The 27,724-nt window shown below is 40.3% G+C and overlaps 1 protein-coding gene across 2 annotated transcripts in view; it reads left to right on the top strand.

Annotated features, from left to right (window-relative positions):
* The window catches only part of Crim1 (cysteine rich transmembrane BMP regulator 1), a 185,513-nt gene that overhangs the window by 147,233 nt on the left and 10,556 nt on the right, over positions 1–27,724 (top strand). The window contains exons 9-13 of one of the 2 annotated variants that reach the window (XM_042675511.1): positions 3,980–4,136; positions 6,548–6,669; positions 7,766–7,975; positions 11,821–12,036; positions 14,879–15,100. In XM_042675511.1, coding sequence (XP_042531445.1) covers positions 3,980–4,136; positions 6,548–6,669; positions 7,766–7,975; positions 11,821–12,036; positions 14,879–15,100 — 927 coding nt within the window. The remainder of the gene's footprint in view (positions 1–3,979; positions 4,137–6,547; positions 6,670–7,765; positions 7,976–11,820; positions 12,037–14,878; positions 15,101–27,724) is intronic. The other variant, XM_042675512.1, reaches the window with a different exon arrangement.

Below are 27,724 nucleotides of genomic sequence, written 5' to 3'. Positions count from 1 at the left end.
CATCCTTTCCTCCCATGAAGTCTCATCATTTCATTCCTCACGATCCTGAAATGTTTGACATGGGTCGGTCTTGCCATCTCACTTGCTGCCACCCTGTACCTAAAACTGTAAGAATCAGTTAGAATTGGTCCGTTTGTCTGTATCATACAGAAGTCTAGGTGTTTCACCCAGTCCTGTGAGCCATACTGATTGTGTGATGTTTGAAAGCCAGGTCTTTGAGAAACGAGTCAGATCCAGCCAGGTTACTAGGTCCTCGGATTCTTGGGATCACACACTGTTCTCAGGCTCCGGCATTAGTCTACCCTAATCCTAAGATTAGATCAAGCTGCTTTGTTTCTCTGGGTCTTCGTGTCCTCATCTGTAGAAGACAGATAATAGAACCTAAGTAATGGTTTTTCTGAGGATTGAATGGATGGATGGATGGATGAATGCAAAGCTAGCTTCACTGTCTAACATGTGGTAACTGTTTATTCTGCATGCCAGCTGTTTCATCACGTTCTTTCCTGAGTCAGCCCACGCTAGCTGAGGAGAAAAGCCCCCCCCCCCCCGACTCTTTTTGCTGCACCATCCTGTCCCCAGCTCTTCCTGTCAACACCAACTTGCTTTTTGCTTTTTCATTTTAACACTCAAATTGTTGAGTGCTACTAAAAACTAAACACTATAGAAATACAAGAAGATAAAAATGCCTTTACCATTTTCTAATGTTGGTAATAGTTTAATATGACATAATAATGGTACTGTGTTTTCTCCTTAGTGAAAAACAAAACCCCTCATAGTCAAGCGGGCCACAAGAAATTCTTTGTCCCATTGCAGTGGCTTGATAACTTGTCCAGAATTCTCCATTCCATCAATACCTTTTTTTAAATGCAGCCATCCTAACCATTCCTATCTGTTTTCCCTTTAAGAATTAGACTTAATTCCCAGTGCCATCAAGATTTCTTAAAGCCAACATCAAATAGTTCTTACTGGTTTTTGTTTACTCATTCTTTTGGCACATCTAGAGTTTGTAATGTGCCTACTGTAGGCTGTTATAGATAGAGATACCAAGAAGATAAAAATACCTCTACCATTGACTAATATTATTAAAGGTTAATATGGCATAATGATATTGTCTGCTATATCATAGACAATCACACTAAAATTAAAAGCCCTTCAGAGACTTGTCCTTCAAATGTATGTAGAAATCAGAAATAGGTTAATGTGTTAGTTTTCCATTGCTGTGACAAAATGTTTAAAGTAAACAACATATAAGGAGGAAAGGTTTATTTTGGTTCACCATTTCAGACCATTGATTGGTGCTTGACCCGGTTACTCTGAGCATGTGGCTAGGTAGTACCTTGTGGTAAGAATGCATGGCTAGAGGAGCTACTTACCTCAGAGTGCCCTGAGACAAAAGAGAGAGAGCGGGGGTCCCTATGTCCCTTTCAAGAGCATATCCCCCAATCTCTTAGCTTCTTCCTACTGTGCTTCACCTCCTAAAGGTTCCACTACTTTCCAGTAGCACTGCAGGCTGGTGACCAAGACTATCCCAGGCCACAGCTTGACATAAATTTAGCTTTTATTATATTATTTAGACTTGAATGATGATGCAGCAGTTCTTTTTTTTGGGGGGAGCGGGTGAGTACTAGATTTGAACTCAGAGCCATATGCTTGCTAGATAGGCACTATACTGCTAAGCCATACCTCCTGTCCTCACCCACCCCTCTACACACACACACACACACACACACACACACACACACCCCATACACACACACACACACACACACACACACACACCCCATACACACCATACACACACTGGTTATTTTTCAGAAAGGGTTTTTGTTGCCCTGAGAGCTGCAGTCTGCCTAGTTTAGGCTTCCCAGTCAGCTAGATGGCAAGCATATGCTACCACATCCAGTTCCTTCTGTGGAAATAGATTCTTCTTCCTAATAGTGGACTTTTCAGTCCTGGCTCAAATGGTGATCCTCCCAATCTCAACCTCAAATTGCAATCTTCACTTTCTTAGCCTCCTAAGTAGCTTAAGATAGGATTACAGTCATAAACCACTGGTACTCACTCACTGTGGTAGCTATTGTGGTTTTTGTTGTTGTTGTTGTTATTGTTGTTTAAAGATGAGTAAAGAGCATTCTAGATTGAGGTCTGTGGAAAGGGTTGCTTTTATAGAACCAGAAAAATAAAGGCACAAAAGTACTCAGCATCCAAAGTTTCAAGGAATGTAATCCCCAAGAATGCTGACTCCAGGAAGATCTACAAATGGTTTTAATTCATCTTTCTCAACATAGTCTACTTGGTGTTGTGACTTAAAATTTCTCATGATAGAAAAAAAAATAGTTTCACAGCCTATAACTGTGTGTTAGAGAGAGAGAAATGTGGCTATGAAAATCTTCTCCCTTGTCCATCATTCCTTAATAATGAAAAATTGAAATATACTGCCCTTCCTTCCAACTCATAATTATAAATTTTAAATAAGCCACTTAAAATCTCTCTGTTGAGGATGCATATTAATATTCAGTTGCTTCTCGGGGTAATACAGTCCCATGAGGGCATATTTAGTAAGTATAATGAAAGGTTTATGATCATGACAAAGTGAAAAAATATGCCGCAAGTCACATTTTTATTTTTAAATGATAGCAAATTAAATATGCAAGTATTGCCAGCTAACATTCATGGAAGATGCTGCCTTAAAATATTTATGTAAAACATGAATCTATTTAACCTATTAATTGTAGTTAAGGTTTGCTGTCAGGTTACAAGATTTGTCAATGAAAGGGACAAATGTATTCTGATTTCTTTAGTGGCATATAATAATGACTTAAATGATATTACAATATTTAAGGTTAAAGGATGTCCAAGTAAAATAAAAATCCCTTTGTCCACCCAACAGTAATAATTCCCCTCTTATTCAGTCCCTGCACAGCACCATTTAAGCATTGGCTACATTTTGCTGTTGCTCTATCAGCTTTCTTAAATTGATTTTCTTTAAATTGGCTGTTCTTTCCAATTCAGCATTTAGTTCAGATAGGTCCCAATTCATTTTATTTATATCATCAAGCATGCTTTTCCTTACCCTAACATTCTTATTCTCTGTATTTTTATGTAAGCTCTGTATCACCTTTTAGAATCATTTCATGAAACTTTTTTCTGTTGAGCTAATGACCTCAATAGTTTCTTTTGATAGTTACTATTGCTGCTTTCCTTCTTCTTCTAAAATAATGTAAAAACTGAGTAGCAGAGGATGGCTAAGCATCACTCCAGATTCTGCTACAGGGCATGATATAAATATTTCAGATAGTAGTTAGGTACCCATTGGTAATAGCATTTTTTCTCCAAAATGTACCTTGTCAATTAACTAAGCATCCAGACACCTAGATATCTGTTAGCAAATAGGAGAAAAGATAGCCAAATGATCAGTGAGTATTTTGCTATCATGTTGCAGAAGATGTATTTTATTGAGAGAAGGTTAGAAATCCCTTGTGCTACATAGATTATGCGATGTTATACCATCTAACACCCACAAGAATAAATTTTATGTGAGCATTTTAGCACATCATTATCTGTGATGACATGCATTAGAAATAAGATATATACAAGAATTTGGAGTTTTAAAGTTTGTAATTTCCACATTTTAACATAAATGGCCATCAGTGGTTTGAGGTGACTAAAGGATTCGTGGAAATACTGAACTTAGTCTAATTATTAATAATTTCACTCATGGCCTACCAGATCTGATGGGGCTTCAGAAATACCTTTCTCAGAGTTGAAATTTATTTTGTGTATTAGTACCAAAACATGGAGCCATGTCACGATAACCATGAAGGAACACAGTCTCTACTTGTTAACCGTGCCTTTTGCTATGACAGAACTAAGAATTAAAATCTGTGGGAGACTGGGAGGTTGAAGAAAGGTATGAAGTGACAATATGCTCTGGTCTGTTTGCCTTTGGAAAAAACCCACCGTCCATATGTCTTCACAGGGGAGGAGCTATGCTCGGGCCTCAAGCGAGGCTGCACCTTGGACTGTCCCTTCGGTTTCCTAACTGATGCCCACAACTGTGAGCTCTGTCAGTGCCGCCCACGACCCAGGAAGTGCAGACCCATAATCTGTGACAAGTATTGTCCACTTGGATATCTGTACGTATTTCCTCATTCAGAGAACCTGTGACTGATTACATGTAACTTGTTGAAATGTTCACACCCTTTTTGTTGGCTGTTGGTGTGTTTGTGAATGAGCCAGTGATATTTTTAGTATAGAGTACCTATCCTGGTTTTTCTTAGGTAATTCAGAGAACAGGGAAAAAAAGATTGTGTCTCCAAAGATGGGAATCAAGTTTATTCTTAAACCCTTGGAATTTCCTTGGAGATGAGGCTCATGATGGATTTTTTAAATATTCCTGTGGTCATACCCCATGAGAGTCAAGATTATTCCATGAGGAAATAGACACTTCACAATCATTGCTTTCTGCTTTTACAGCAAGTTGACTCCTGAAGGGGAAAAACACCTTTCAGAATCTTTCATCATTCTTCCCTTTGTTCTCTTCCATTTCAGTCTCTGTTTTCCTAACTTGATATATTTGTATCAAATTATAAGATCCATTATCTTCTGACTATCTTCTTTCAGTCATTGTTTTAATTCTTGCTTTTGAAAAACTTACATTGAGGGGTAGGTTTTATTTATGCGGATTAAATTGGGAATATTATTCTTCAAAACTGGTTATCACCAGTCTGGGAAGGTGGCTCAGTGGTAGAGCGCTTGCCTTGGATGCATGAGGCCCTGGGTTCGATTCCTCAGTACCACATAAGCAGAAAAGTCTGGAAGTGGCACTGTGGCTCAAGTGGTAGAGTGCTAGCCTTGAGCTGAAGAGCTGAGGAACACTGCCCAGGCCCAGAGTTCAGGCACCACAACCAGCAAAAAAAAAAAAAAAAAAGGTTATCACCATTTTTAATCCTTAATTGTGAGGAAGATACCAATAAATACATGGTTATTTCATCATTTATATGCTAATGTAAAATATAATCTTTATCATCATAGTATCTACTATATGCTACATTATTTGACAGTTCAGAATCAAGGCCATATTTAATTCCAACCTTGGAGAATTATGGGTTTCACGTTGTTTACCTGATGATAGCACATTTGGGGTGAACCCAGTTGATCACTGTTGTACAACGAGTGTTGTACTAGCTGAAAACTGTTTCACTAACAGCTTCTAAAAAAATGAGTGATGAAGGATGAAGATGTCTACAGGTGTGCTAGTGAATCCTTGCTGTATGCTTGCTCACAATAGGGATGCATGCATGCATGCATGCATGTGTAGATGCGTAGGTCAATGAATAGCAAATCAGTCAAAGCCTTGGCAAAATTTGAAAGTGATGTGATATGACTTGAATAAGACTAGCTCATTTAATTTATTCTCATTATGTTGGAGTAAATAAACAGCCCTTAAATTTGGTCCTTCTTTCACTTAGCAAAACGTAATTTGTTACCTGGACAATTGTCACATGTCAGAGGTATCCCATAAGGCCATCATTTTTTAAAGCCTCTCATTGACCCACATGAAGAAAGAAATGGAAATTTGTTTCACTTGGCCTCTATATTTGGCATTTGGTGTTACTTGTGATGAAACACGAACATACATAGAGTAATTCTTGTTACTCTGTGACTCAGAACAAGTTAGAGACAAGCTTTCAAGGGAGACACTGGGCCTGAGAACCCTGAGCCCTGTGCGATGTACAGGAGGAAATGTAGAGTGTGTGGGCTCCTTCAGTATCAGCCTTTGTAGAGAAAAGAATTCTTGGTAAGAACTTTTTGTCCAGATAATCTCCACCTAAACTACTGTGACTTTTAAATAAAGAACATATCTGTTTGTTTGATACTCATCAACACAGAATTTGGGCATTGTAGCTTACTGAAGGGAAAAACTTTCTCCTATACCTCATGGACAGAGGAATTAAAAACTGATATTCTTTATGAATATTGGACCTAATGAAGTCAATACTGGACATTGATTGAGTGTAAGCTTGTTATTCCTTGTCAGCATTATGGAGTCTTTTAGGTCTGTGGATCTTTACATTCTCCTGTCTTCTATAAGTTCAGGAGATAGTTCATTAAAATTTTTACTTTTGTCTGGACTCTCAGAGAATGTGAGGAAACCTGCAGCCTCAATGAAAGGACTTTGGTCCCTAATGCTAATTTCCAGCCTTGACCAGTGATAGGTCCTTCCCCTTCCTGTTTGTGGAGTTGTGTATTCATCTTTTCTGTTGTGGTACCACTTTTCCTAATTAAATCAATGATCATGCCATTGTAATTCTGACAGCCAAATCCCAGAAGCACAAAAGTGCTTCGGCAATTCTAAACCTTAGTCACGGATAGTCAGTGGTCATCAGCTCAGAGAGCTAATTATACAGCACCCCAGTGGTTTTGATAGAAGTCAAGTCATTCTGCTTAAATGGTGATATCATTTTGTTGACCCTTGATCTGGGTTCTTGGGCATCATTTGAGACTTTTTGATTTTCTGACCTCTGGCAAAATTTTAATTACCTAGGAAGAATAAACATGGCTGTGACATCTGTCGTTGTAAGAAATGTCCAGAACTCCCCTGCGGTAAAATCTGCCCCTTGGGCTTTCAGCAAGACAGTCATGGCTGTCTTATCTGCAAGTGCAGAGGTAAGTATGAGCTTGTGGCCTTCCCCTCACACAGCCTGGGGGAAACAAAGAACAGAGCGATATCCTGCCAATGAAACAGTTTAAGTAATTGCTGCCATTCTGACACAACTGTCACCTTATATATGGCCCTCCCAAGGGACTCCCTTTTCCTTTCATCTTAATGGAATTACAGGGCTCAGCACAGAATTTAAAGCAAGCATAGGATGGATAAGCACACTGACCAAATTAATTAATCACTTCTAAGTTCTTCACTTTTACCTGTCTCAGGAATTTTAGCCTAAAGCTAAAGTTTATCTCAGCCTCCTTAAACTAGAGGCCACTCTTTCCTGGAGCAGGATTGATATAAATGATAAGGTAGACTTCATTTTGGTGCCTATAAGAGTCTGCTCTGGGAAAAGAGTTTTCCCTGAATATGTAGAAACTGAAAAGCACATGACCATTCTGGATCAGACTGTGAGCCAAAATCCTGGGAATCCCAACTGCCTGAGACTTCCTGATCTGGTTATAGTCTTAAAACCATTGTGAATATTCCACATGGGCCTTTGCCTCATTCCCACCTCCCATTCCCGTTTATAGATGTCAACAGGATACACAGACTAATCAGCAATAAAAAGTCCCTAAAGTATGTTCAGTGTCTTTTCAGAGTTGGACAATAACCAATTTAGTGGTGGTTTTGAAGGGATCAGAATAAACAAAAAGCTAGTCATTTGCTTTGGCATATCTATTAGTTGTAAGGGGCCCAGGAGTTCCCCATCAGATGAAGCTTCTTAGAGTAACGTTTCTCAGTATACAAATGTGTAGTAAAGTCAGTGCTTGTTTTGACTAAAATACAACCAGTGAAAAAAAGTAAAAATTAACAGTTCTTAAGGAGAGTGAAAGAGAAACATATTTATAGGCTTTTTTCTTTCATCTTTTTTTTCTTTTCAAAATCAAGAGCCTATTGACTTAAATTCTTTCCCTGAGCATTTCTGACGTGACTGACTGTCCTTTGTAAACATAATTTTGGTGGCTATGTTACATTCCATGTAAGGACACTACAGGCTGTTTCTCCTGTGCTGTAGCTGCTTCTTTACCAGGCTGCCTTCTGTCTGTCCAGAGGTCCTTGCTTCAGCCGGACCACCCGTCCTGTCAGGCACATGTCTGTCAATGGATGGCCATCATCATAAAAATGAGGAAAGCTGGCATGATGGGTGCCGGGAGTGCTACTGTCACAATGGACGGGAAATGTGTGCCCTGATCACCTGCCCAGTGCCTGCCTGTGGCAACCCCACCATTCATCCTGGACAGTGCTGCCCGTCATGTGCAGGTAAAAGCTGAATTTGGCTGTCCCCGGTGGGCTCCAAAAGCAAAAGGCTTTGCTGCCTTGAGTGGCCTCATATACACCTGTTACTCTGGGGGACATGCAAGGTTAACCCCGGAGACACTTTTTTAGCTTTCCATGGCTTCTGTGAACAGCCACGGAATCAGCCAGGTACTATAAATGATTAGCCGAAGATTATAGTAAATTCTTAATCTCTAGAATTGTTTGCCTGATTTTGAGTTGTTTCAGTGGTTATATTGATCTTTGAATTCCTTTTTTGGTGAGGTTTGTGGCTTATATACATAAGTCCAAATCTCCATTTTACTGATAATGTATTAAAACTTAAATACTTCAATTTGAGGGGTGCTAACATTATTTCATAAAAGCTTATCACTTATAAGAAATACTTAAGACTTAAGAAGAGAATTTTTCAAGTCTGTGGATGTTGCTTTTTTTAAAAAAAATTTATTATCTTTAAGTAGTTGTACAAATCATTTATGAATACAATGTGTCCAGATTAGAGTCACCCTTTTCAACAATCTCACCCATTCATCTCTCCCACCCCTTTCCTCTCTTTTCTTAATTTTGTAAGATATACGTTGAATTGCTGACTGCATTGTTTTTAGTAAATGAGCATGTGACACTGTTGCCAAATGCAACAGAACATTTAAATCCAGAACATTTAAAATTATAGGAGCAGTAATTAAGTTATTTGAAGAACAGATTTTTAATTCATGGGGTTATGAATTACAGTTGTCAATAATTATAATACTTCATTTAGTACTTTTTATCTCAGGAGCTCAAGTCAGTTCTATTTCTTCTCTCTGCAGGCCACTTGACGATACAAAAGAATACATGTAGACAGTGTTTTATTTGGAAATCACATAGAAATATCAGTTCTTGTACCCCAAGTAACATAGAATACCAGGGAGAAGCAAAGTGTCTGTATTCTTACATCAGATTTCTTCTGATGTTTCAGTTCATGGTCATTTTTTTCCTGGTGCATTATGGCCTGTACCTCCTTGTGGACTTCTCATCAGGAGTCTGAAGCCTGCTCCTTTTGCAGAAAGACAGAATTAAGCTTAAAAGGGATGGTGGCTCCTGCATTGCCTCTCCTGGAGGCAACAGGAAAAAGAGACATATGAAGTCCCTTTTAGCTCTGAGCTTCTGCACACATTAGTAACTGCACCATCAAACTGAAAGGCAGCTTCCATATCCCCCTAGATATGGGACAGATTACTAGAAAAACAAGCCAAGAATAAATGGCTGTTTTGTTTCCCCAAAGTTCAGTTCGGTATGCTCTGTATTGCAGCTCTCCTTTTTTCCGTATTTTTCTACTTTAACGTGAAAAACGACTTTGTCCAGTGGATCAGATGGTAAATGAGCAGCTGAATGATACAGAACTCTATAAAGACCTCTTTGAGAACAGAAATAGCATTTGTTCCCAAAGGATCCATGCTTTAATGATTTCAGGTGGGCCTGTTTAACGTGGGGACCTTCACCTGACTATGTTTACATGTGTGCATTGAGTCTGAGTAGTTAGATGGGTAGAAATGAAGACTCTTCTCAGAACAAATGATTGGCCAAAGAACTAAAAGTCAGTGAGACTAGAAGGATCTTTCCTACAAAGATATGGGAAGTTCTATATACATTTTAATTATATTTTATTGTTATTTTCTGGATATACATGTGCAAAAACATAGATCTGTCAGAGATTTACTCCTATAGTCTTTTTTCAAAAAAATAAGTTTTTTATTGTGAAAATACTATATAGAGGGGTTACAATCACATGAGCAAGGTAATGAGTACATTTCTTATCAAGCATTGTTGCCTCCTAATTTGTTTTTTCCATACCATCCTCTCCCTCCCATCTCCACAACTACACTCCTCACCCCCGACCCCCACCCCCCACCCCCACCCCCTGCCTAAATTGTAAGGTTCATTTTTCGACATAGCATCTTGTACATCTTATTGTTGCAATGGGTCAACCTGTATCCCTATTTAAACAACCTCTTTATCTATCTGTCTATCTACACCTGTAGTCTTTAGTGGACTGCCACATGTGGTTTCTGATGAAGTCCCATTGTACTCATGGACCCCTACTGTAAGGAATATTTTCTCCCCTCTCCTATTCAGGATCAGCCAACAGGTTTTTGTTTTTGTTTTTGTTTTTCTGGAATGAATGAGAAGCTACCATGAAAGTGATTTTTTTAATTTTGTTTTTCCCCCTTTTTTCTTACCCTCTTCCTTTTTCTTTCTTTTCTGTCTCTCAGCCCCTTACTCTTTTGCCTTAGACACATAATAACAAAGAGATTGTGGATATGGGACTCTCCAAGCCACCCCTCAGCACACCAGCATTTAAACAGGTGGCAATGTTCAGTCCTCTGTAAACCCTTTCTAAATGCATTAGGGGCAGCCTTTCTCCAACATTAGTTTATTGATGCTTTCTGGGACAAATTTTCTCTTTCCCTACAAGTGACAATAAACACAATTTTATCATCTTGCCTACCTTAATTTCTGTTGAATTTCTTTTCGGTCTGCTGTTCATATACTATAAAGTTTGGCATGGTTGCTTGTGAAATGTAAGCGCTAACTTAGAGCAGTTTTCTGGGGGTACATCCACTTGGGTAAAGTTCTAGGCCTTCCTAGTTCTCTGAAAATCATTCCTTTAATTGGAAAGCAGCCTACAGCACTTTATCCCATCATTGTCGTTGACCCAATTGCTTTGAAAGTAACCCCAGCACACTCCTAGATGATTCAGCTCTGAGTATCTCTGCACAGATGGGGTAGTTCTCCTGGGGCCCTGGCCTGAGCCAGCAGTGATGTCTCCAGACAATTTCTCAGCAGGATTCAGCACTGTCAACACTTCCTTGAACTGCTTGTTGTATTTGGACTGCAGGAATAATGTTAATGTCTTCATACTTCTCATTTCCTCAGCACAACTTCAGGGCAACTCCCAGTACCTCTACAGACATTTCAACATTAAATTCTCTCTCTATCATTATCATCTCACCAAGGGACCAAAACCACCTCTCCTCTGGGGGAAGAAATCATAGTTATCATCAGCCTCTCGGCATTTCCCTCTCTGGATGATGATATCGCCAAACAAATGTTTAGTCTCAGGTGAGGGTTTTCAGACTGTTGATACCATGGGAGCATTCCCACTCTGTGTGCTGGCAGCCTGCTGAGATGAGGTGTGGCCTGTTGACAGTAGACCCTACTTCCCAGTGTAAAAGTGCCAAGGAGCCCAGAGATAATGGAGTGAATAGGGAATACATCAGTGGAAAGTTTTGTTTCATCTAGGGACATCCATTATCCAAACAACCATAGATGTGAGTTCTAGGCCCCTGACCATGCTAAATACTCTGAGCTCTAAGTTTCTCCTCTGTACGGTATGATAATGGAACCCACCTCATAAGGTTGCTGTTACGAAGAAATGTCGTGAATAATGGAAATAATTGGACCATAACAAATATTAAGTAAATGAAAGATCTTTATACTAGACAACTCCTGCACATTCTCAGGAAGGCTCAAGTGGGGTCTCCTTCCTGTAATATAATTCTCATTGAATTCTCTCATGACTACTGTTAGGCTTGAGCCACTTGAACCTTACTTCCACTTGAACCTTACTTCCTAAGATCAGCTCTTCTGCCTTTTTTTTTTTCTATTTCTATGCATGGAATATTTTTCTTCTCTTCACGACTTATTCTCTTGATAAGGATAGGGTGAGAGAACTCTTCAGACAATTCCACTTTTCTTTCCCTTAAAACAAAACATCACCAGTTTCTTCAGGAGTTAGAAAGACTGAAAATGAATAATTTCTTGTGTTTTGATCTTGTTTCATTCCCCAGATGATTTTGTGGTGCAGAAACCAGAGCTTAGCACTCCTTCCATTTGCCATGCACCTGGAGGGGAGTACTTTGTAGAAGGAGAAACATGGAACATTGACTCCTGCACCCAGTGTACCTGCCACAGCAGCCGAGTGCTGTGTGAGACTGAAGTGTGCCCACCATTGCTATGCCAAAACCCTTCTCGCACTCAGGACTCCTGCTGCCCACAGTGTCCAGGTAACCAGCATGGTATATAGGACAATACTTGTTGGGGAAGGAGCTCTGGGCATTGTCATTCTGACCAGCAGGTCAGGGTAAGCTTCGTATGGGAGCGTGCCAAACCTTGAAACCTGCGCAGAAATGTCTGCCAGCCTGCTTCCTAAATTCCTTCCTTTCTATTGACCACATATTTACGCCATCAATATTCCTGGCACCTGAGGTGACTTTGAAAAGCAAGAGATACTTTGTTTTTCCTGCCATTTGCCCTTTAATCCTACCTGTCAGACTCAAGTGGGGGGGGGGGAATATATATATATATATATGCACCTTAGTAGACATAGTCCCTGTGTACCAAATTGTTCCAGGTGACTTTGCTGATGCAAAAAGTCATCTTTATCTCCAACAGATGTGGAGAATAGTTAGTTAACACAAATATAATTCTTTGGAAAATAAAGATGGTGATGATATTTTGAAATAGTCCCATTGTTCCCTCCCTCAGACCTCAGGTGATTAATAAGATCTACAAGCATTATGTGATAAGCACTCTCCGCATATGTCTCTGACTGTAAAAGGTAAATAGGTGGTCATGTAAGAAGTAGTTTTAATGAAAATTTGTCAAGATTTTAAATATGAGTTACTGAGTCTACAGAACAGTAATTCTAGTAAACTGTAAGAATATGTGGCTTTTTACAACGACACTTAATTTGATATGCAAAATGACCAACTTGATAGAACAACTGGCTTTACTTGGATGTTGTTTAATCTCTCTTAATTTTTCAACTCAAGTGAGTATAGTAATCACTGCCCTTGTAAACATATACTCTTTTTTTCTCTCTTGTGCCACTCAGAGCCTGGGCACTGTCCCTAAGCTTTTGTGCTGAAGGCTAGTGCTCTACCATTTGAGCCACAAGCCTGCTTCCATCTTTTGGTTTTAAGAGTCTCATGGACTTTCCTGCCCAGAGTAGTAGCAGAGATTACAGGTCTGAGCCAAACTAAACATATATTCTTAAAGCAATTTGATTGGTAAAACATAAACCCTTGTGTTTAGTTACTTTTTTTTTATTGTATTGGATTATCTAGTTAGCTGTCCAAAATTGTGTTCTATATTAAATCCTGCACTCTAGTGTCTAAATCTTTTGGAGTTGATGCTCATAGCGGGTTTTTAATTGTGTCAGATGAACATGTAGCCACATTGTTTCCTCACTTTTCAGCCAAAAATGTTATTCTAGTACAAGAACTTTGGTGTGATCAGCAGCCACCTTAATCTGATAAGCTTAATAATTCATGTGATATTTTTGGTAGCATAAAGTAAATTCCCAGCCAGGCGCTGGTGACTCATGCCTGTAATCCTTGCTTCTCAGGAGGCTGAGAACTGAGGATCACAGTTCAAAGCCAGCCTTGTCAGGAAAGTCCGTAAGACTCTTATCTCCAATAAACCACTAGAAAACTGGGAGTGACAATGTGGCTCAAGTGGTAGAGTGCTCACCTTGAGCTGAAAAGTGCAGGGACAGTGCCTAAGCCCAGAGTTCAGCCCCACAACCAACAAAAAAAAAAAAAAAAAGAAATTCCCAAGTATTAAGTTTTTTAGGCTATGTGTGACCCATTCCCACTCTAGTGTTTCATTTTGTTCTGGTTTTGTCATCACTATTTTCCCCAAATGCAGTCTCTGCTGTTATTTTTCTATGATAGAGAACTGTGGCTGGCTTGGCAAAAGTGGCTCATACTCATAATCCTAAACTATTCAGGAGGCCGAGACCTGAGGATCAAGGTCCAAAGCCAGACCAGGAAAACAAATCTGAGAGACTCTTATCTCCATTTAACCAGCAGAAAGCCCAAACTGCAGACATGGGCGAAATGGTAGAACAACAGTCTGGGCCAGGGCAGGGGGAGGTGGCAGACCATGGTTATTCCCATTCTTCGGGTAGAAATCATTTGCTAGTGACAGGGAACTTAGATCCATTTAGTTTTTCTTCTAATAGATAGTTGTGGAGTATCTAAATTGACCCTATAGGATCCTGAGGTTGATGAGAAGAGGAACAACTTGTGCTGTGGAACAGTAATGCAACAGAAAATCAGATACTCTCCAGTGTGTTCCATATTATGTAAATAACCACAGAGTGAGGAGTGTTTTGAGAGGGAGGAAGACACTTCTGCAGGACTACAAGTGATTGCCTAGATTCACAGATGGGAGACCTAATTGGATTCAGAGATTCTGCCTGGGAGAGAAGGAGTACTCCTTAGTCAAGACAGGACACCTCAGGAGAAGAGCACACATGTGCAGAGCCCTGCAGGTTCTGACTGAGTAAGGTAGCACTTGCTGTAGCCCATCCTGTGCCTGGCTTTACTATCTTATCTGTAAAATTAGACCTTGGAGGTAGATGTACATCTATACAGTGATGAAAAAGCTTTGTAAAACATGCAGGTATGAAAAGGAACACAGCAGAGGGTGGTGACAGTAGCATACCTGGCCCTCTGGATAATGAAAGGTTTTCTAGAAACCTCCACAAGACACAACCAAGTGATGTCACCCCACTGTAGTCGCAAAGAAGATTGGGAAAGCAGGGGGAAAGGATCACCCTTTCCAAGTCTTCGGACCACCTCAAATAAAATCAAGACTTTGTTAAGCTAAGGAAGAAAGGGTAGAGCAGCTGCAATACAGATAACTAACAATCTTGCTAACAGGTCTCTTTTGATCTTTGTTATTTTGTTTTATAACTCAAGGCTCTGCCTAAATTAGACATCCTGATTCATGACTGAGCAAAATGTTTTAAAGAGGCACCCAGAGCTGTGGTGGTTAGGACTGCTGGAGAGCCATTCAACTATTGTGCACAGTTGCTGACCTGTTTGTTCATTTTTCCAGATGAACCTCTCCGGCCTTCCCCACCCCATAATGAGAGTGTGCCTAGTTACTGCAGAAACGAGGAAGGGGACATATTTCTGGCAGCTGAGTCCTGGAAGCCTGACGTTTGTACCAGCTGTGTGTGCATGGACAGCGTGATTAGCTGTTACTCTGAGTCGTGTCCTTCCGTGTCCTGTGAAAGACCTGTTTTGAGAAAAGGCCAGTGTTGTCCCTACTGCCTAGGTAAGAACAAGGAAAAGCGTATTTCATCTCTAGCGGTGGCCATTACATTATCATTGACAGCCATTTGCCTAGATCTGTTAATTTTTAAATGTTTTTTGTTTTTTTTCTGGTCACAGAGACTTAATGAAGGGAAAGAGGAACTGCCAAGACAGATTATCTCTTTGTTGCTTTGTATGTCCCTCCCCCACAGTATAACCCCTGCTTTCACTATATTTGATGTCAGTATAACTTGTGGAGGAGATGAGGAAAAACCAGTTGTTTAAGGATACAGGTGGACCTGTTGCAACAATGAGAAGTACAAGTTGTCATGTCCAAAACGAGCTTTACAACGTTGGTGCGGGGGTGGGGGGGGGGGGAGGATTGGGATTAGGGAGGGAGGGGGGAGGCTGGGAAGGGTTGTGAAGGGTAAACAAAGGAGGAGGCTGCAATGCTTGGTAAGAAATGTATGCATTATCCTGCCCATGTAACTGTAACTCCTCTGTACAGTATGTTCACAGATTAAATTAAAAAAAAAAAAAGAATAAAAAACGTTAGCTGGGCTCACGCCTGTCATCCTAGCTACTCAGAAGGCTGAGATCTGAGGATCATGGTTCAAAGACAGCCCAGGCAGGAAAGTCCATGAGACTCTTATCTCCAATAAACTACTAGAAAACGGAAGTGACAGTGTAGCTCAAGCAGTAGAGCGCTGTCCTTGAGCTGAAGAGCTGAAGGACAGCGCTCAGGCCCAGAGTTCAAGTCCCACAACCGACCAAAAAAAAAAGAAAGAATCAATGTTCTCGTGGGATGGAATGGTATTATAGATTGCACTGCCATATTCCTTTGGGATCCTTTGTCAATTCAGGAATTTCAATATAGAACTCTCTCTGATAGTTTTCAGTGATTGATTTTCCCATCATTTTCCACATTAGAATCCACTTAATGTATAAAACTCATTGCTGTCATGAGATCAACTAAATATGAAATATTAATCTCCCAGTTTTCCTGTCTTACAACGTTTAACTGATTCTATTTAAGCCACATGGTTGTCCATGTTGATGGCCTAGGCACACAGTGAAGCCTGAGTAAGTGACAGCGTCCTCTCCTTGTGACTCACGGTGATACAATTTGTAGGCAGAGGACATACATATATTAGCCCCTAATATCCATTCCAAACTGGTCCTGTGGACATGAGCCAGATGCTGTTCTGGGACCAGAAGGCAAGGCTGAGACATCTGGCAACTCTAATCAAGGACAGTCCCTCCTCCCAAGGCTCTCACTCTTTATTGCTTTTGCATCCACTAAAGCTAATAAAGTCAATTGAAATACAGACCCATCTTAATCCAATAGTGAACTTGTAATCAGAGTAATAAGTGAAAAATTAAGACGGTTCATATTAATTGCAGGTAGTGTGCTGCTTTCTAGACACAGTGTCATTGTTAATATTTGGAGCGATACCTAGACTAGAGATCGAGCCACAGGACTTTGTGGCAGTTTAAAATATATACCTATGGGGCTGGGAAGGTGGCTCAGTGGTAGAGTGCTTGCCTTGCATGCATGAGGCTCTGGGTTCAATTCCTCAGCACCACATAACCAGAAAAAGCTGGAAGTGGCGCTGTGGCTCAAGTAGTAGAGTACTAGCCTTGAACTTAAGGGCTGAGGAACAGCTCCCAGGCCCAGAGTTCAGACCCCACAACTGGCAAAAAATAAGATAAAATAAAATATATACTTATTCTCAGGAATTTTGTAGTTCGGTTTCTCCGTATAATAAACAAAAGAGTATTAAAAATTACGTTTGGGAAGCTGGATTCTTTCCTTAAACAATATCCATATAATTTATTTTTCAAACTGTGATGCTTTTGAAAGTTAAATGGAGGCTATTAATAATTATGATAGCCTAGCAGCTGAAGACCAGGAGTGTCTATGAGACCAGGACATACGGTAGCTCTTAGTGACTGTGACCTTGGCTCCTCTGCACTGTCCATAAGCTTAATATTTTCTAAAAGAAGCCAGAAATATATCAAGGCATACATCCAACTTAGTGCCTCTATTTTTGCAAAGGGTTGACTAATTTTTTTTTAAGATATGTCTCTTCCTATCATGATATTTAAATGAAAGCTGGAGTTGTATCTAGTACCTTAGTTAAGCTGCTAGTTCAGGCTGAGGAGGGGGGGGATAAAGCTAGCATCACTTTATGTACATATCAGGACTGCAGTAACAAAACATTGATAAACCAACCAGGGGTGCTTAGGTCATCCCTGAGAAACCAAGGCCCAGGAAGCCTGAGAGTGTAACATTACCTTCAGAGGAAAACTAGCAACAAATCTCAGTGTCAAAGATTCTCAGTTTCTTTTGCTGAGCTAAACTTCCTGTTATGTCTTCCTACTTAATAGGTAATTTTGAAACTAGCAAAATTTTCAAGTAATAAATCTGTGCTAATAGTAAATCATTTCTCACAAAAAACAATAAAGTCAAAATTATGGATAGAAATCTGAATCAAAGTATTTTATTTAACATTTGCTGTTTCTTTTTCCTTCATACTTTGTATTCCTGCATCATTTAGACTATACATTCTCCTTTAGTGAAGGAAAGAAGACCAATTTGACTCAAATTTGTGATTTTTGACTTAGATTGTAAGCACTTTCACTGAATTGTGGTTAGTGTGAGCTTATAATGATATAATAGAAATTTTGTGTTCCATCTCCCTCCACAACTACCCCTCCCACAGGTGTATGTGTAATTATATGTGATAACACCCCTTTGGATAAACTTGAGACTTATCTTCAGGGACTATATTGTAAAGATTTAATATACCCTACGTAGCAACTGTGTGTGGTATTCACTGGATCATCTTAATGGTGCATACTGTTTGTTATATTAGTGAAATAATTATTAAGCCTCTTTTGCCTACATGATGCATATTTTGTAAAAAGTGTTATTAGATATTAGATTTCACCCCTTCTTACATGGACTCGGTATGTCCGTAAGTTTAGTTCACAACTGTCACAATCTTATCTGACTCTTCAGTTGGTTTAGGGGCCTATTCTTTGACCAGCTAATAGGTCCTGTCTTCCTTTCAGCCTGATCCGTCTTTAAGGGTGCCAAGCTTGCACAAGGCTGGCAGCCCTAAAGGCACTTAACAGCTGTGCCTCTGTGGCAGACCCTCATCCCCCTGCAGTGGTCACTTAGCAAAGGAAGAAGAGGAAATGTGTCATGGGTGGCTTGTGGTAAAGCACCTCATTGGTTTTTTAGAGGGCCTTGAGGGCCAGTGTTTACACTGCAGGCTTTCAGTTCCAACCCAGTTTGTCTTTCTCAGTTCTCAACCCAGATGAGGTGTGCCTCACTACTGACTGCACCCTAGCAGTTGCCTCACCCTAGCTGGTGGCACTGACCTAACCATGGCTGCAGGTGCTCCTCCTGGGTGAACATCTCCCTGATGACACAGCTCTAAGAACTTCATACGTGTCATGAAGCTGACTGCTCAACTGACTTCTTTTTTAGGGATCAAATATAAAAACTTTGCTTGTTTTCACCTTGTGAGGTGTCTTTTTTTTTTTTTTTTTTGCCATAGAGATAGAAACCAGTGATTCTACTAAAAGTAGTGTTCTAATTACGAGCATTTGTGTTCCTTTCAGCTGAATTATCAAGTCACTAATGTGTAGTGATAATGCTCTCCTTTGATGTGTGAAGGCCTCATATTATGTGTGCTAATTTAATAGGATGTGTAATACAGACTTAATTAATAGGATTGATGATTAATTTTGAAACGTGAACAGCTTTGTCTAATTGCTGATAATACCCATCATTAGAGAATTCATCCTTCTACTAGAAAGAAAGTAAGTAGTAATTACCCAATCATTTTCATGGAGCACCTTAATTGATTTTCTAATGTTTTGTATTTTGGCCTCTTACAAATATCCACACAAGCTTAAGCTTGTATTTTCATAGGTTTGGGGTTGTTTTTTTTTAACTGTAAAGATGATATAAGAATGAGTCAGATAGAGAAAAGGACTTCAGGCTGTTCTAATTTATGAGAGCAGATGTGACATGTGTTTCTGAATAGCAGAACTCTATGGTGACAGGCTTTACGTGAGAGTGAGATAGAGAGGCTGCAAAGAATCCCTTAGCCATATCACCAGCGCCACACCTTCCTCAATCCTTTTCAGTTGTTTCAGTGCTTGAATGAGATCTTTATTCCATGACCACCCAAAGGATGGCCAACAAGTAAACCAGCAGCCATTCTATCACTATATCTCACTATATCTCAAGGCTGCACACTTCCCTGCCAACCCCACATGGAGGACCAAGCTACAAGGAGCATTAGCAACAGGGCTGTGAGTTTTCCCACTAAACCCCCTGCATCCAGGGAGGACTCAGTCCTTCATCATCAGCTAGTACACAAAAAGAGCAGTACTTCAATAGCAAAGTCCTTTCTTGATCTAATTTATGGAACTTTCAGGTCCACATCGCCACTACATCACACTTCTTGACTTCAGGAAGTAAAATGCTCAAATGTGCCCCTTATCCAGCTGATCTCATAGACCAAGACCAACAGTCAACAATTCTGTGCTGCCTAACTTGAAAACATTATTCAGTACATAGAAGATGATCTAGAAAATTATGATTAGCAAGGACTTAATTGTAACTGCGGGTTATTTTAGGAGATATTTGAAGTCAGACATTTATAGTCATATTTGTTGGCTGGAAATCCCTGAGTTAGTCTATCTTCCTTATTTAAAAAGGTTTTGCCAGGAGCTGGTGGTTCCTGTCTGGAATCCTGGTTCCTCAGGAGGCTGATGGTGGTTCAATGTCAGCCCAAGCAAAAAAGTCTGTGAGACAGTTCAGTTATCTCCAATTAACTGCCAAAAAGCCAGAAGTGGAGCTGTGGCTCAAGTGGCAGAGTGAAAAAGCTCAAGAACAGTACCTCAGTCCTGAGGTCAAGCCTGTGTGTGTGTGTGTGTGTGTGTGTGTGTGTGTGTGTGTGTGTGTGTGTGTGTGTGTGTGTGTGTGTGTGTGTGTGTGTGTGTGTGTACCTATACACAAAGTTTTTATTAAAGGTTACTTTGGGATAATAGTTGTTTATGTTTATTGCATATAATGTATGAAAAGGAAATAAGTATATATGATACCTATGTTATGACTTACATGTGAACAATCCTAAAATAGTCTGATTACATGACTTTGTTTTTAAAATGTCTTTAGCTCTCGTATATGTTTAAGGCCTATGAAAATGAGCTTCATGATGGCTCATAAAAAATGGTGTTCTTATGCATACATCTGGCTAACTAGGGGCCAGCAATTTTTTATATTTATATACTATGTATTATTACTTGGAGGTAACGCTTCACAATGAGTCAGGCAGGATCTGGCTTGCGTTAGAAATGTATTTCTTTCTTAGCTGGCTGTGATGTTATAACTGTATATTGATCTTCAAAGAACAAATGATAAGATTTCTCCCTATAGGAGAGAGGTACTTCATATCAAGTCTATCCTTTTGCTTAGATTTCTGTTTATTCTGTGTATCAAAACAGTATCTTCTTTTTATATCTATATTCCACAATACACACATCAGGAATCAAGATTTTTTTCAGCATCTTAATAATAGGTAATGTTACACTTTTTTTTCTTTTTTTGCACCTGACCTGGGGCTTGAACTCTTGGGTCTGGGCACTGTCCCTGGGCTCCTTCTCAAGGATAGTGCTCTACCACTTGAGCCACAGTTCTACTTCTGGCTCTTTCTGTGATTAATTGGAGATAGGAGCTTCACAGACTTTCCTGCCTGGGCTAGCTTTGAGGTACTATTCCTAGATCTCAGCCTCCTGAGTAGCCAGTGTTACAGGTGTGAGCCACCAGCACCCGGCAGTGTTACACATTTTTAAACTGTAGTGTTATTCTACTGGAACCCATTTTCACAGGTTCTTCTCCAGTGTATTTCCTTAAAACTGAAAATGTCTGCACATTGGAAAGAACTTATTTTGGAGCCAAAGGATTATGATCACAATGCTATCATATTCTGGTTACATACAAGATTCTACCCTAGCTCAGCTGCCTCATCTTTGAGAGGTCCTACACTTCACAAAAGTGCCATGAAAACCAAGTGGCATAATACAACATAGAAACACACTTTTTAATCAGGAAGAGTGATATAAATGTATACTGGTTAAGGAAAATCACTGCTTTTGTAGCACAGATGGCAGCCGATCTGAGTAACACACACCAGGTAAATTTTAGTAGCTCATGTTCGGATGAAGCTTCCAGATTCTCCAAGAGAACGGTCGGCTAGTGATGAGCTTATAAAGAATGAGAATTTTTTAGGTAATGCTTTGGCATAGTCTCTTTCTGCCTGCTCTTACCTTAAGGAGCCTGTGAGTTCCCTCACCTTTGTGATCCAGGTGGAAATAGCAGGCCTTCTGTAGCTCAGATGACAGTGCCTCAGCCACAACCTTCACTGTCCATTCATGCCTTTGGACATTGTAGAAGTGAGGAAAATGGGACTCTTACTTTATGTTTACGTTGAGAAGCTAGTTCCATCTGAGGAGTCCTTGAACTACTGGCTGTGGAGGTCAACTGTGATTTCTGGACACCAGGTACTTGCTCTCACTCTCCAAGGGGAGGGTGTGTACAGGCTGCCAAGGCTAGTGCTGAAGAGATTTAAAGGAAAGGAAAGCGATGTGGTATGTTGTTTAGAGGCCCTGAGAACGAGAGCATGTGGGTTGTCATGCACAGCACTAACTTTGGAACTGGTCTGAAGTTATCACAGCAAAAATAAACAGTTTAGTTCAGTTTGTTTAGGTCTTGCCCGGCACCCTAGGAAGCATCTCTTCCTGCTTCTCCCATAAGCAGCTTTCTCTTCCCAATCAGTGTCCTTCAGTGGTATAAACAGATTCCTGTTGCTGTTGACTCCGAGGGGGCCTCTGCTGCCTCTTCTCAGCCTGAGCTCCTGCCCCACATCCTCGCAGAGTGAGTCTGGCGCTAGGGTTTCTAGAGTCTGCCAACATCGGCTTATTTCTGTCTAGGAAGCCAAACCTGATTTCTGTTCTCCAATGGTAGGAAGGGACATCTCTTTCACAGGCCAGTCCATCTGATGAAGACCTTCTGGAAACTGCTAAGGGCATGTTTCCTGACAGGAAGAAACATCTGCATATACAGATTCAGACAATTTGGGAAGCCCATTGGCTTCCACCTCAAGGTCTTTCTAACAAGATACTGTGCTCTGACTTTCACACAGACAGCTGCCTTGATCTTTCTTTGCTCCCACCTGCCTTTTACACTACATTTAATTATCTAAAAATGAGTTTGGTGTATAGTCTTCATGGACTCTTACTATATGCCTTGCTATGAAAAAGACTGCATTAAAGTAGAAAATGGAATGCTTTCTTGAACTTCTGGCTATGAAATGCTTACTTAACCCATAAGAAATGCTTACCTAATACAAGGATTATATTTTTTTTTCCCAAGAAATTCTGTCCTCATGGCAAGCAGTAGGAATCAACCAAAAGTCACCATATTTACCAACTCATGGAGATTTCTCTTCATGGGACTCAGAAAAAAATTACAATTCTTCTGTTGATTGGGAATAACAATATTCCAATGTATTGAAGGAATATGAAAGACTCTATCAATCATTTTAAATAGACTTAAGACTTTCCCTCCCTATATATGGAACTAAAATAACGCAAAATGGGCTTCTAAGAAAGAGCTTTTCTGGCCAGTCAGCATACAGGGCAATCAGTGTAAGGCCTTATAAAGAGGTAAGAGTGAGCTTACATGATAACGTTTGTCTCTTTAAAAGAGATAGATTGAGATCAGATATTTTCTTTATTAAAATCATTAAGCGTTCTTTGTAATTTTTTTAGCCAAAATCCTTCAGTCATTTTCCAGCAGAGTTACCATGTATAAGATCTCTGTCTTACTTTGAATTGTATGGTATTATGAACTTCCTCTTCACACTCTCCCCTGTCATGTCCCCTGAGCCAGTGTGCTCAAATTCAGTTACCTGTGCTGGTGAGTTCTACACACCTTTTACTGACTTGTTTGTTATCTGCTCAGATTTCTGCTTCTTGAAATTTCCAGTTGAGCTTCCTCTTATGTTGAAAGGAGAGGGAAAGGGAGAGAAAAAAAAAACAGTGACAGAAAGAAAAAGAGAAAAGAAATAAAACTAGTTTTTCAAACAGGCTGTTCATCTTTCATCTATTCTCCAGAAGTGAAGCTGGTGCCCAGCATATGGCCACGTTTCAATATAGAAATTAAAATGACAAGGCAGGGATTTGAGTGTCTTATTGGTTGGAGAAATCATAGATAAGATAGTACTTTTTTTTCCCGTGTGGGTTGGAGGAGGAATATTGTAATGTGCCGCTACAGATACAAACTAACATTTAAAAGATATTTTCTCTCTACGTGGCCAAGACAGCTGTGTCATCGGCAATACTTAGCTGTCTTTCCTAATTCCTTTTCTAGATCTCATGTTCCCCATCCTATACATGGTACCTACGTGGGCCCAAATGATTCCACTACGTTTTCTGTAACTACTTCAGCTGTTAAGAGTCCACACTGAAGTGGAAGCCAGGAGCCTGCACTCGGCACATCTCACCATCTTTGGCACTGAAAGCTTCGTGGATATGAACTCACGAAGCTGTTGTGTTGCTCTGTATCCAGAATGTCCCTGAGAGTAGGGGCTTTGAATGCCTTGTTCCCTGATGTGTCCCCAGGGCTAGAAGGGAGATTGTAGGAGTCAGGGCCCAGTCTCACTATGTAGGAGGAAACACATGCTCCACTGTTGGACTGTGTTGGATTAATTTGCAGTGGGCTTATTCTGAGAGCAAGAGCTGCATTTAGCTTCTGGGCCATTAGGATCCCAGAGTAAATTACTTTTCCGAACCCTGAATAGTACGCAGGAGATTTGAAAAGAACTGATGCAGTTTCTAAAGCTGCCTAACTTCCTCCCAGGAACTCACTCCCACACTGTGACCATGACCACCAGAACAGAATTAGAACCTGAACTATCAGTCCCAGAAAGTTGGCTCCAAGGCTGAAATTGAAAAGCCAAATGTATGGTATAGAACAGAGTGAATTTGGAGTCCTGTATCCTCCCCTAGAGCAAAGGAAGGACACTCTGGAGACACTCACTTCTCAGGGGCTCAGTCTATCCAGCATCTCGTTATTTGCACAAGCACATGTGTCTACAGCACTGACTCTGAGACTAAATCGGATCTTGATAGGGGAAGGAAACAACATTGCTAGGTTTCCTCAACTGTTAATTAACTTTATGGTATAAAATAGCTCCAGAGTAAAAACAAGTCCAATTCGCGCAGCACCTTCTTAAAGCATCTTTTCTTACCTTGAAAGGACAAGCGATTTGAACAGCTTGAAGTTTGGACAGATGAAGAAGCCAGGTGGGAGGAATGATACGAAAGCCTTGTCATCCTCCTCTCCACACACACCCTTTCTGTCTTAACTAGAGTGCCAAAAAAAGGAAAGAGCCCATGCTGAAGCCTTCGCTTTATAAAGACATTGCATATTTTTATTGTGATTATAGTGAAACACAGTAAAGTGGCTCATATTTGAATCCAGAAAAGAGAAGATGAGTATCTGAGCATTTTGTGAGTTACACAGCCCCACTGGCAGAGCCACTGGCAGTGGAGCTCTGGGCCCCTAACACATATAGTGTTGATTGTGGTTGCAGAGGCAAATCGTTTATCTTGAAAGAGGCCAGAAGTTGTTTTGAGTGGAATCCCAGGGGTAAATTAGAGGTCAGAGCTGAGGAAACAAAACGCCAAGGCTGATCTAAACCAAGGTATGGCCAAGAAGTACATGTTCCCAAAACTGGCCCAGGAATCCCTAGCAAAAGGAAAAGCCCAAAGAACCAGGAAGCTAAGGCAGTAAATAACATTGGCGTGAAGTCAGAGCCCATGCAAGGACTCCACAGAAGAGGATCATTTGTTTGAGCATGTAATTCCTGATGTGTTTGTTTTCAAAATGAAAACTTTAATAATAGTGTCATGCCTTTTGTTTTCCTTGGAACATACTTGTGTAGTCATCTTCCTCTGGGGGTAAGGAGAATCCTGGGAGGGAGAGAGACTTTCCAAGGAAGTCCCTGAATCCTCAGTAACCATCCCGTGTTAGTACTGTGCAGACATCCATGCAGTCCATTGAAAGAAGGGTTCATTTCCAAGAGTCACTAAGTTGTAATAACTTTGGTTTGTTTGACTCTGATACAGGCCTCTTCTCATGGATCATCCCAGTGCATGTGGGCTAGGCAGAAATTGTGGAGGGGCTATCAGACCCCCACTTTGGTTCCCACCCTCACCCTGACACTTGCTGGCCATGATCTTAGGGGTGAGTGACTCCAATTCCATGGTCTACTTTTCTGTGGAATTGAAACAATACCCTATCCAAGGAGCTGTTTAGCATGTTACCAGGTACACAGGCAGCCATTCAGTAAGTAGAAGTTATGACTGATTGATTCTGGGTATTGAAGAATAAAACACAGTGTCATTGTCAGCATAAGCACACACACAGTGTGTCAAACTAACACAGTGGTCAAAATTAAATGGTTCAACCCAGTCAATAGGCAAAAGTAAACTGAGTGTTTTTAGTTGGAGAGGCTCAGTCTCGGTTTCTGTATTCCTCTTAAGACCAAGTGCTTAGAATGTTACTTCGTTTTGTTTTGAATAATTTCTTCTCAGGTTGTGCTGGTTCCCCCAAAGGCTTTGGTGACTTTACGGACTTTGTACAAAGTAGCCTCCACATCTTCCTGTTCCTCTTCACTCTGTTCTATCAGACCTCTGTTGAAATTCTTGGCCTTTCAGGGGAACTTAAGTCAAACTCAAAAATGCTTCTGTGAAACCTTATAACTAAAATCTAATCTGATCTGGGCCAGGCAGCAGCCACCCTGGTAAAGATGAGCCCAGAGGCTTTCCAAAAACAAGTGTCCTCCATTTACTTCACGTGAAAATGTAGTAAAGTGGCGATCAATCCTTGTGTTAAAGACGAATGTGATGTGGTTTTATACTGGGTTTGAAGAAGCAGAATTTGCTGTTACGAAATATGTTGCTACTAGGCTTTAAACTGATTAAATGTAGAGGTTAAGCAAAGCACCCTTGTAGAGCAACAGGAAGGAGTGATTGTTGTAATCGCTGGGGCATTTGGGGACCCTCCTAGCCTAGAGCAGTGCATGCTGACTCACTCCTTGTTAGACATTGAAATCAGCTCAACCTCTGATCACTGAAAGTTTGGTGTCATCAGAAAGTATTTCTAGGAAGTGGCGCTGTGGCTCAAGCGGTAGAGCACTCACCTTGAGCTGAAGAGTGCAGGGACAGCGCCACAACCAACCAAAAAAAAAAGAAAGTATTTCTAGAGAGCCTCAAGCACATCAGAGGCAAAATAAGAAGGCTTTTACTGCAGCTCCCATCTGACGGTGGACTGACATTAGCCTGTATGCCCTGCTCAGCTAATATCCCAGTAATACCACTGAGATAACTTTCGGGTCTCAAATTGACTTTGTTGCAAGTAAACTGAAGCTATTAACAAGGCTTCTACCACTTTCTGACCACCCCTAAGTCAGGGTCAGGTTTTTCTTAGCACTGATAATAGTAAAAATTTGTTAAATGTCTCAATGCCCTTGTAATGCTTAACACAGAATTGGCATTTTTAACCTCTTCGCCTAATTTTGACCTTACCAATATTAGTAGTGCTAATTAAATATTCTCAGATGTAATGAGCGTCTTTTCAAAGATCATAAGAAAATATAGGCCATTGTTTGGCCTTGAGTTGTATGCCATTTCAACAGAATCCTCAGCCTTTGTGGTTTTGCTCCTGCCCACCTCCTTTTCTTTGGAAGATCACTAGCAAAAGCGCACAGAGGTAAGGGGCAGAGAATGATGGCTGAGTTGGAGCAAGGAGTTTAACTTCTTAAATCACCGCTCACAGTAATGGATTACTCAAATTTTACCCAGTGATAATTGGTCCCTCACTAGCTATTACTAGGTTTATGTAAAATGTAATCAGTAGTATTGCTTTGTAAAGAGATGTTTCCTTTCCTACTGAATTCTCTACATAACAGACTCTAGATTTGATGGCCAAATGAGTGTCCTAGATGAAATGATGGCTGGCGGTTGAATGACTGCAACTTCCAGGTTGCATTAGGCTCACTAAGACTATTCATCCAGTTTACCATGTACACTTTGAATACATTAGTGACATCGCCTCCTTTAAGAACTATGTTTTAGCAAAAATGGGTGCCATGCATTTGGCTTGTGAAGCTTATATGCAATACATCAGAACACTTTGTATAGAACATTTGCAAATGTAGTAAAGTATATGTAATTTTAATAGATAATGGAAGATGGATTTCTGGTTACAGTTAGAACTTCCTATCATTACTCAGTGTCCCCTGTTGAACCTTAGCAGCAATAATGAGTGACAAATATTGAGAAATAGAGATTATGCATTATAACACCCGACCTGTTTCTTCCTATGATCAAACATTCTGGGTTCTGACCTTTGCATCTGCTCAGTCAACAATGGTTTCTAAGAGATGCTGGACTCTGGACCACACAGTTCTATGGAACTTGCTTCCAGATTTATAGTGTTCACTAGTGGCCAATGGTCCCTGGAGCTGCCTTTAAATTTAAGCATAAACTTTTCCAC

Source organism: Dipodomys spectabilis, unplaced genomic scaffold (genome assembly GCF_019054845.1).
Source record: "Dipodomys spectabilis isolate Male_0828 unplaced genomic scaffold, ASM1905484v1 ptg000026l, whole genome shotgun sequence".
NCBI classification, from domain to species: domain Eukaryota; kingdom Metazoa; phylum Chordata; class Mammalia; order Rodentia; family Heteromyidae; genus Dipodomys; species Dipodomys spectabilis.
The sequence above is the reverse complement of the archived record's forward strand: the minus strand, read 5'-3'. Positions and strand labels throughout refer to the sequence as shown.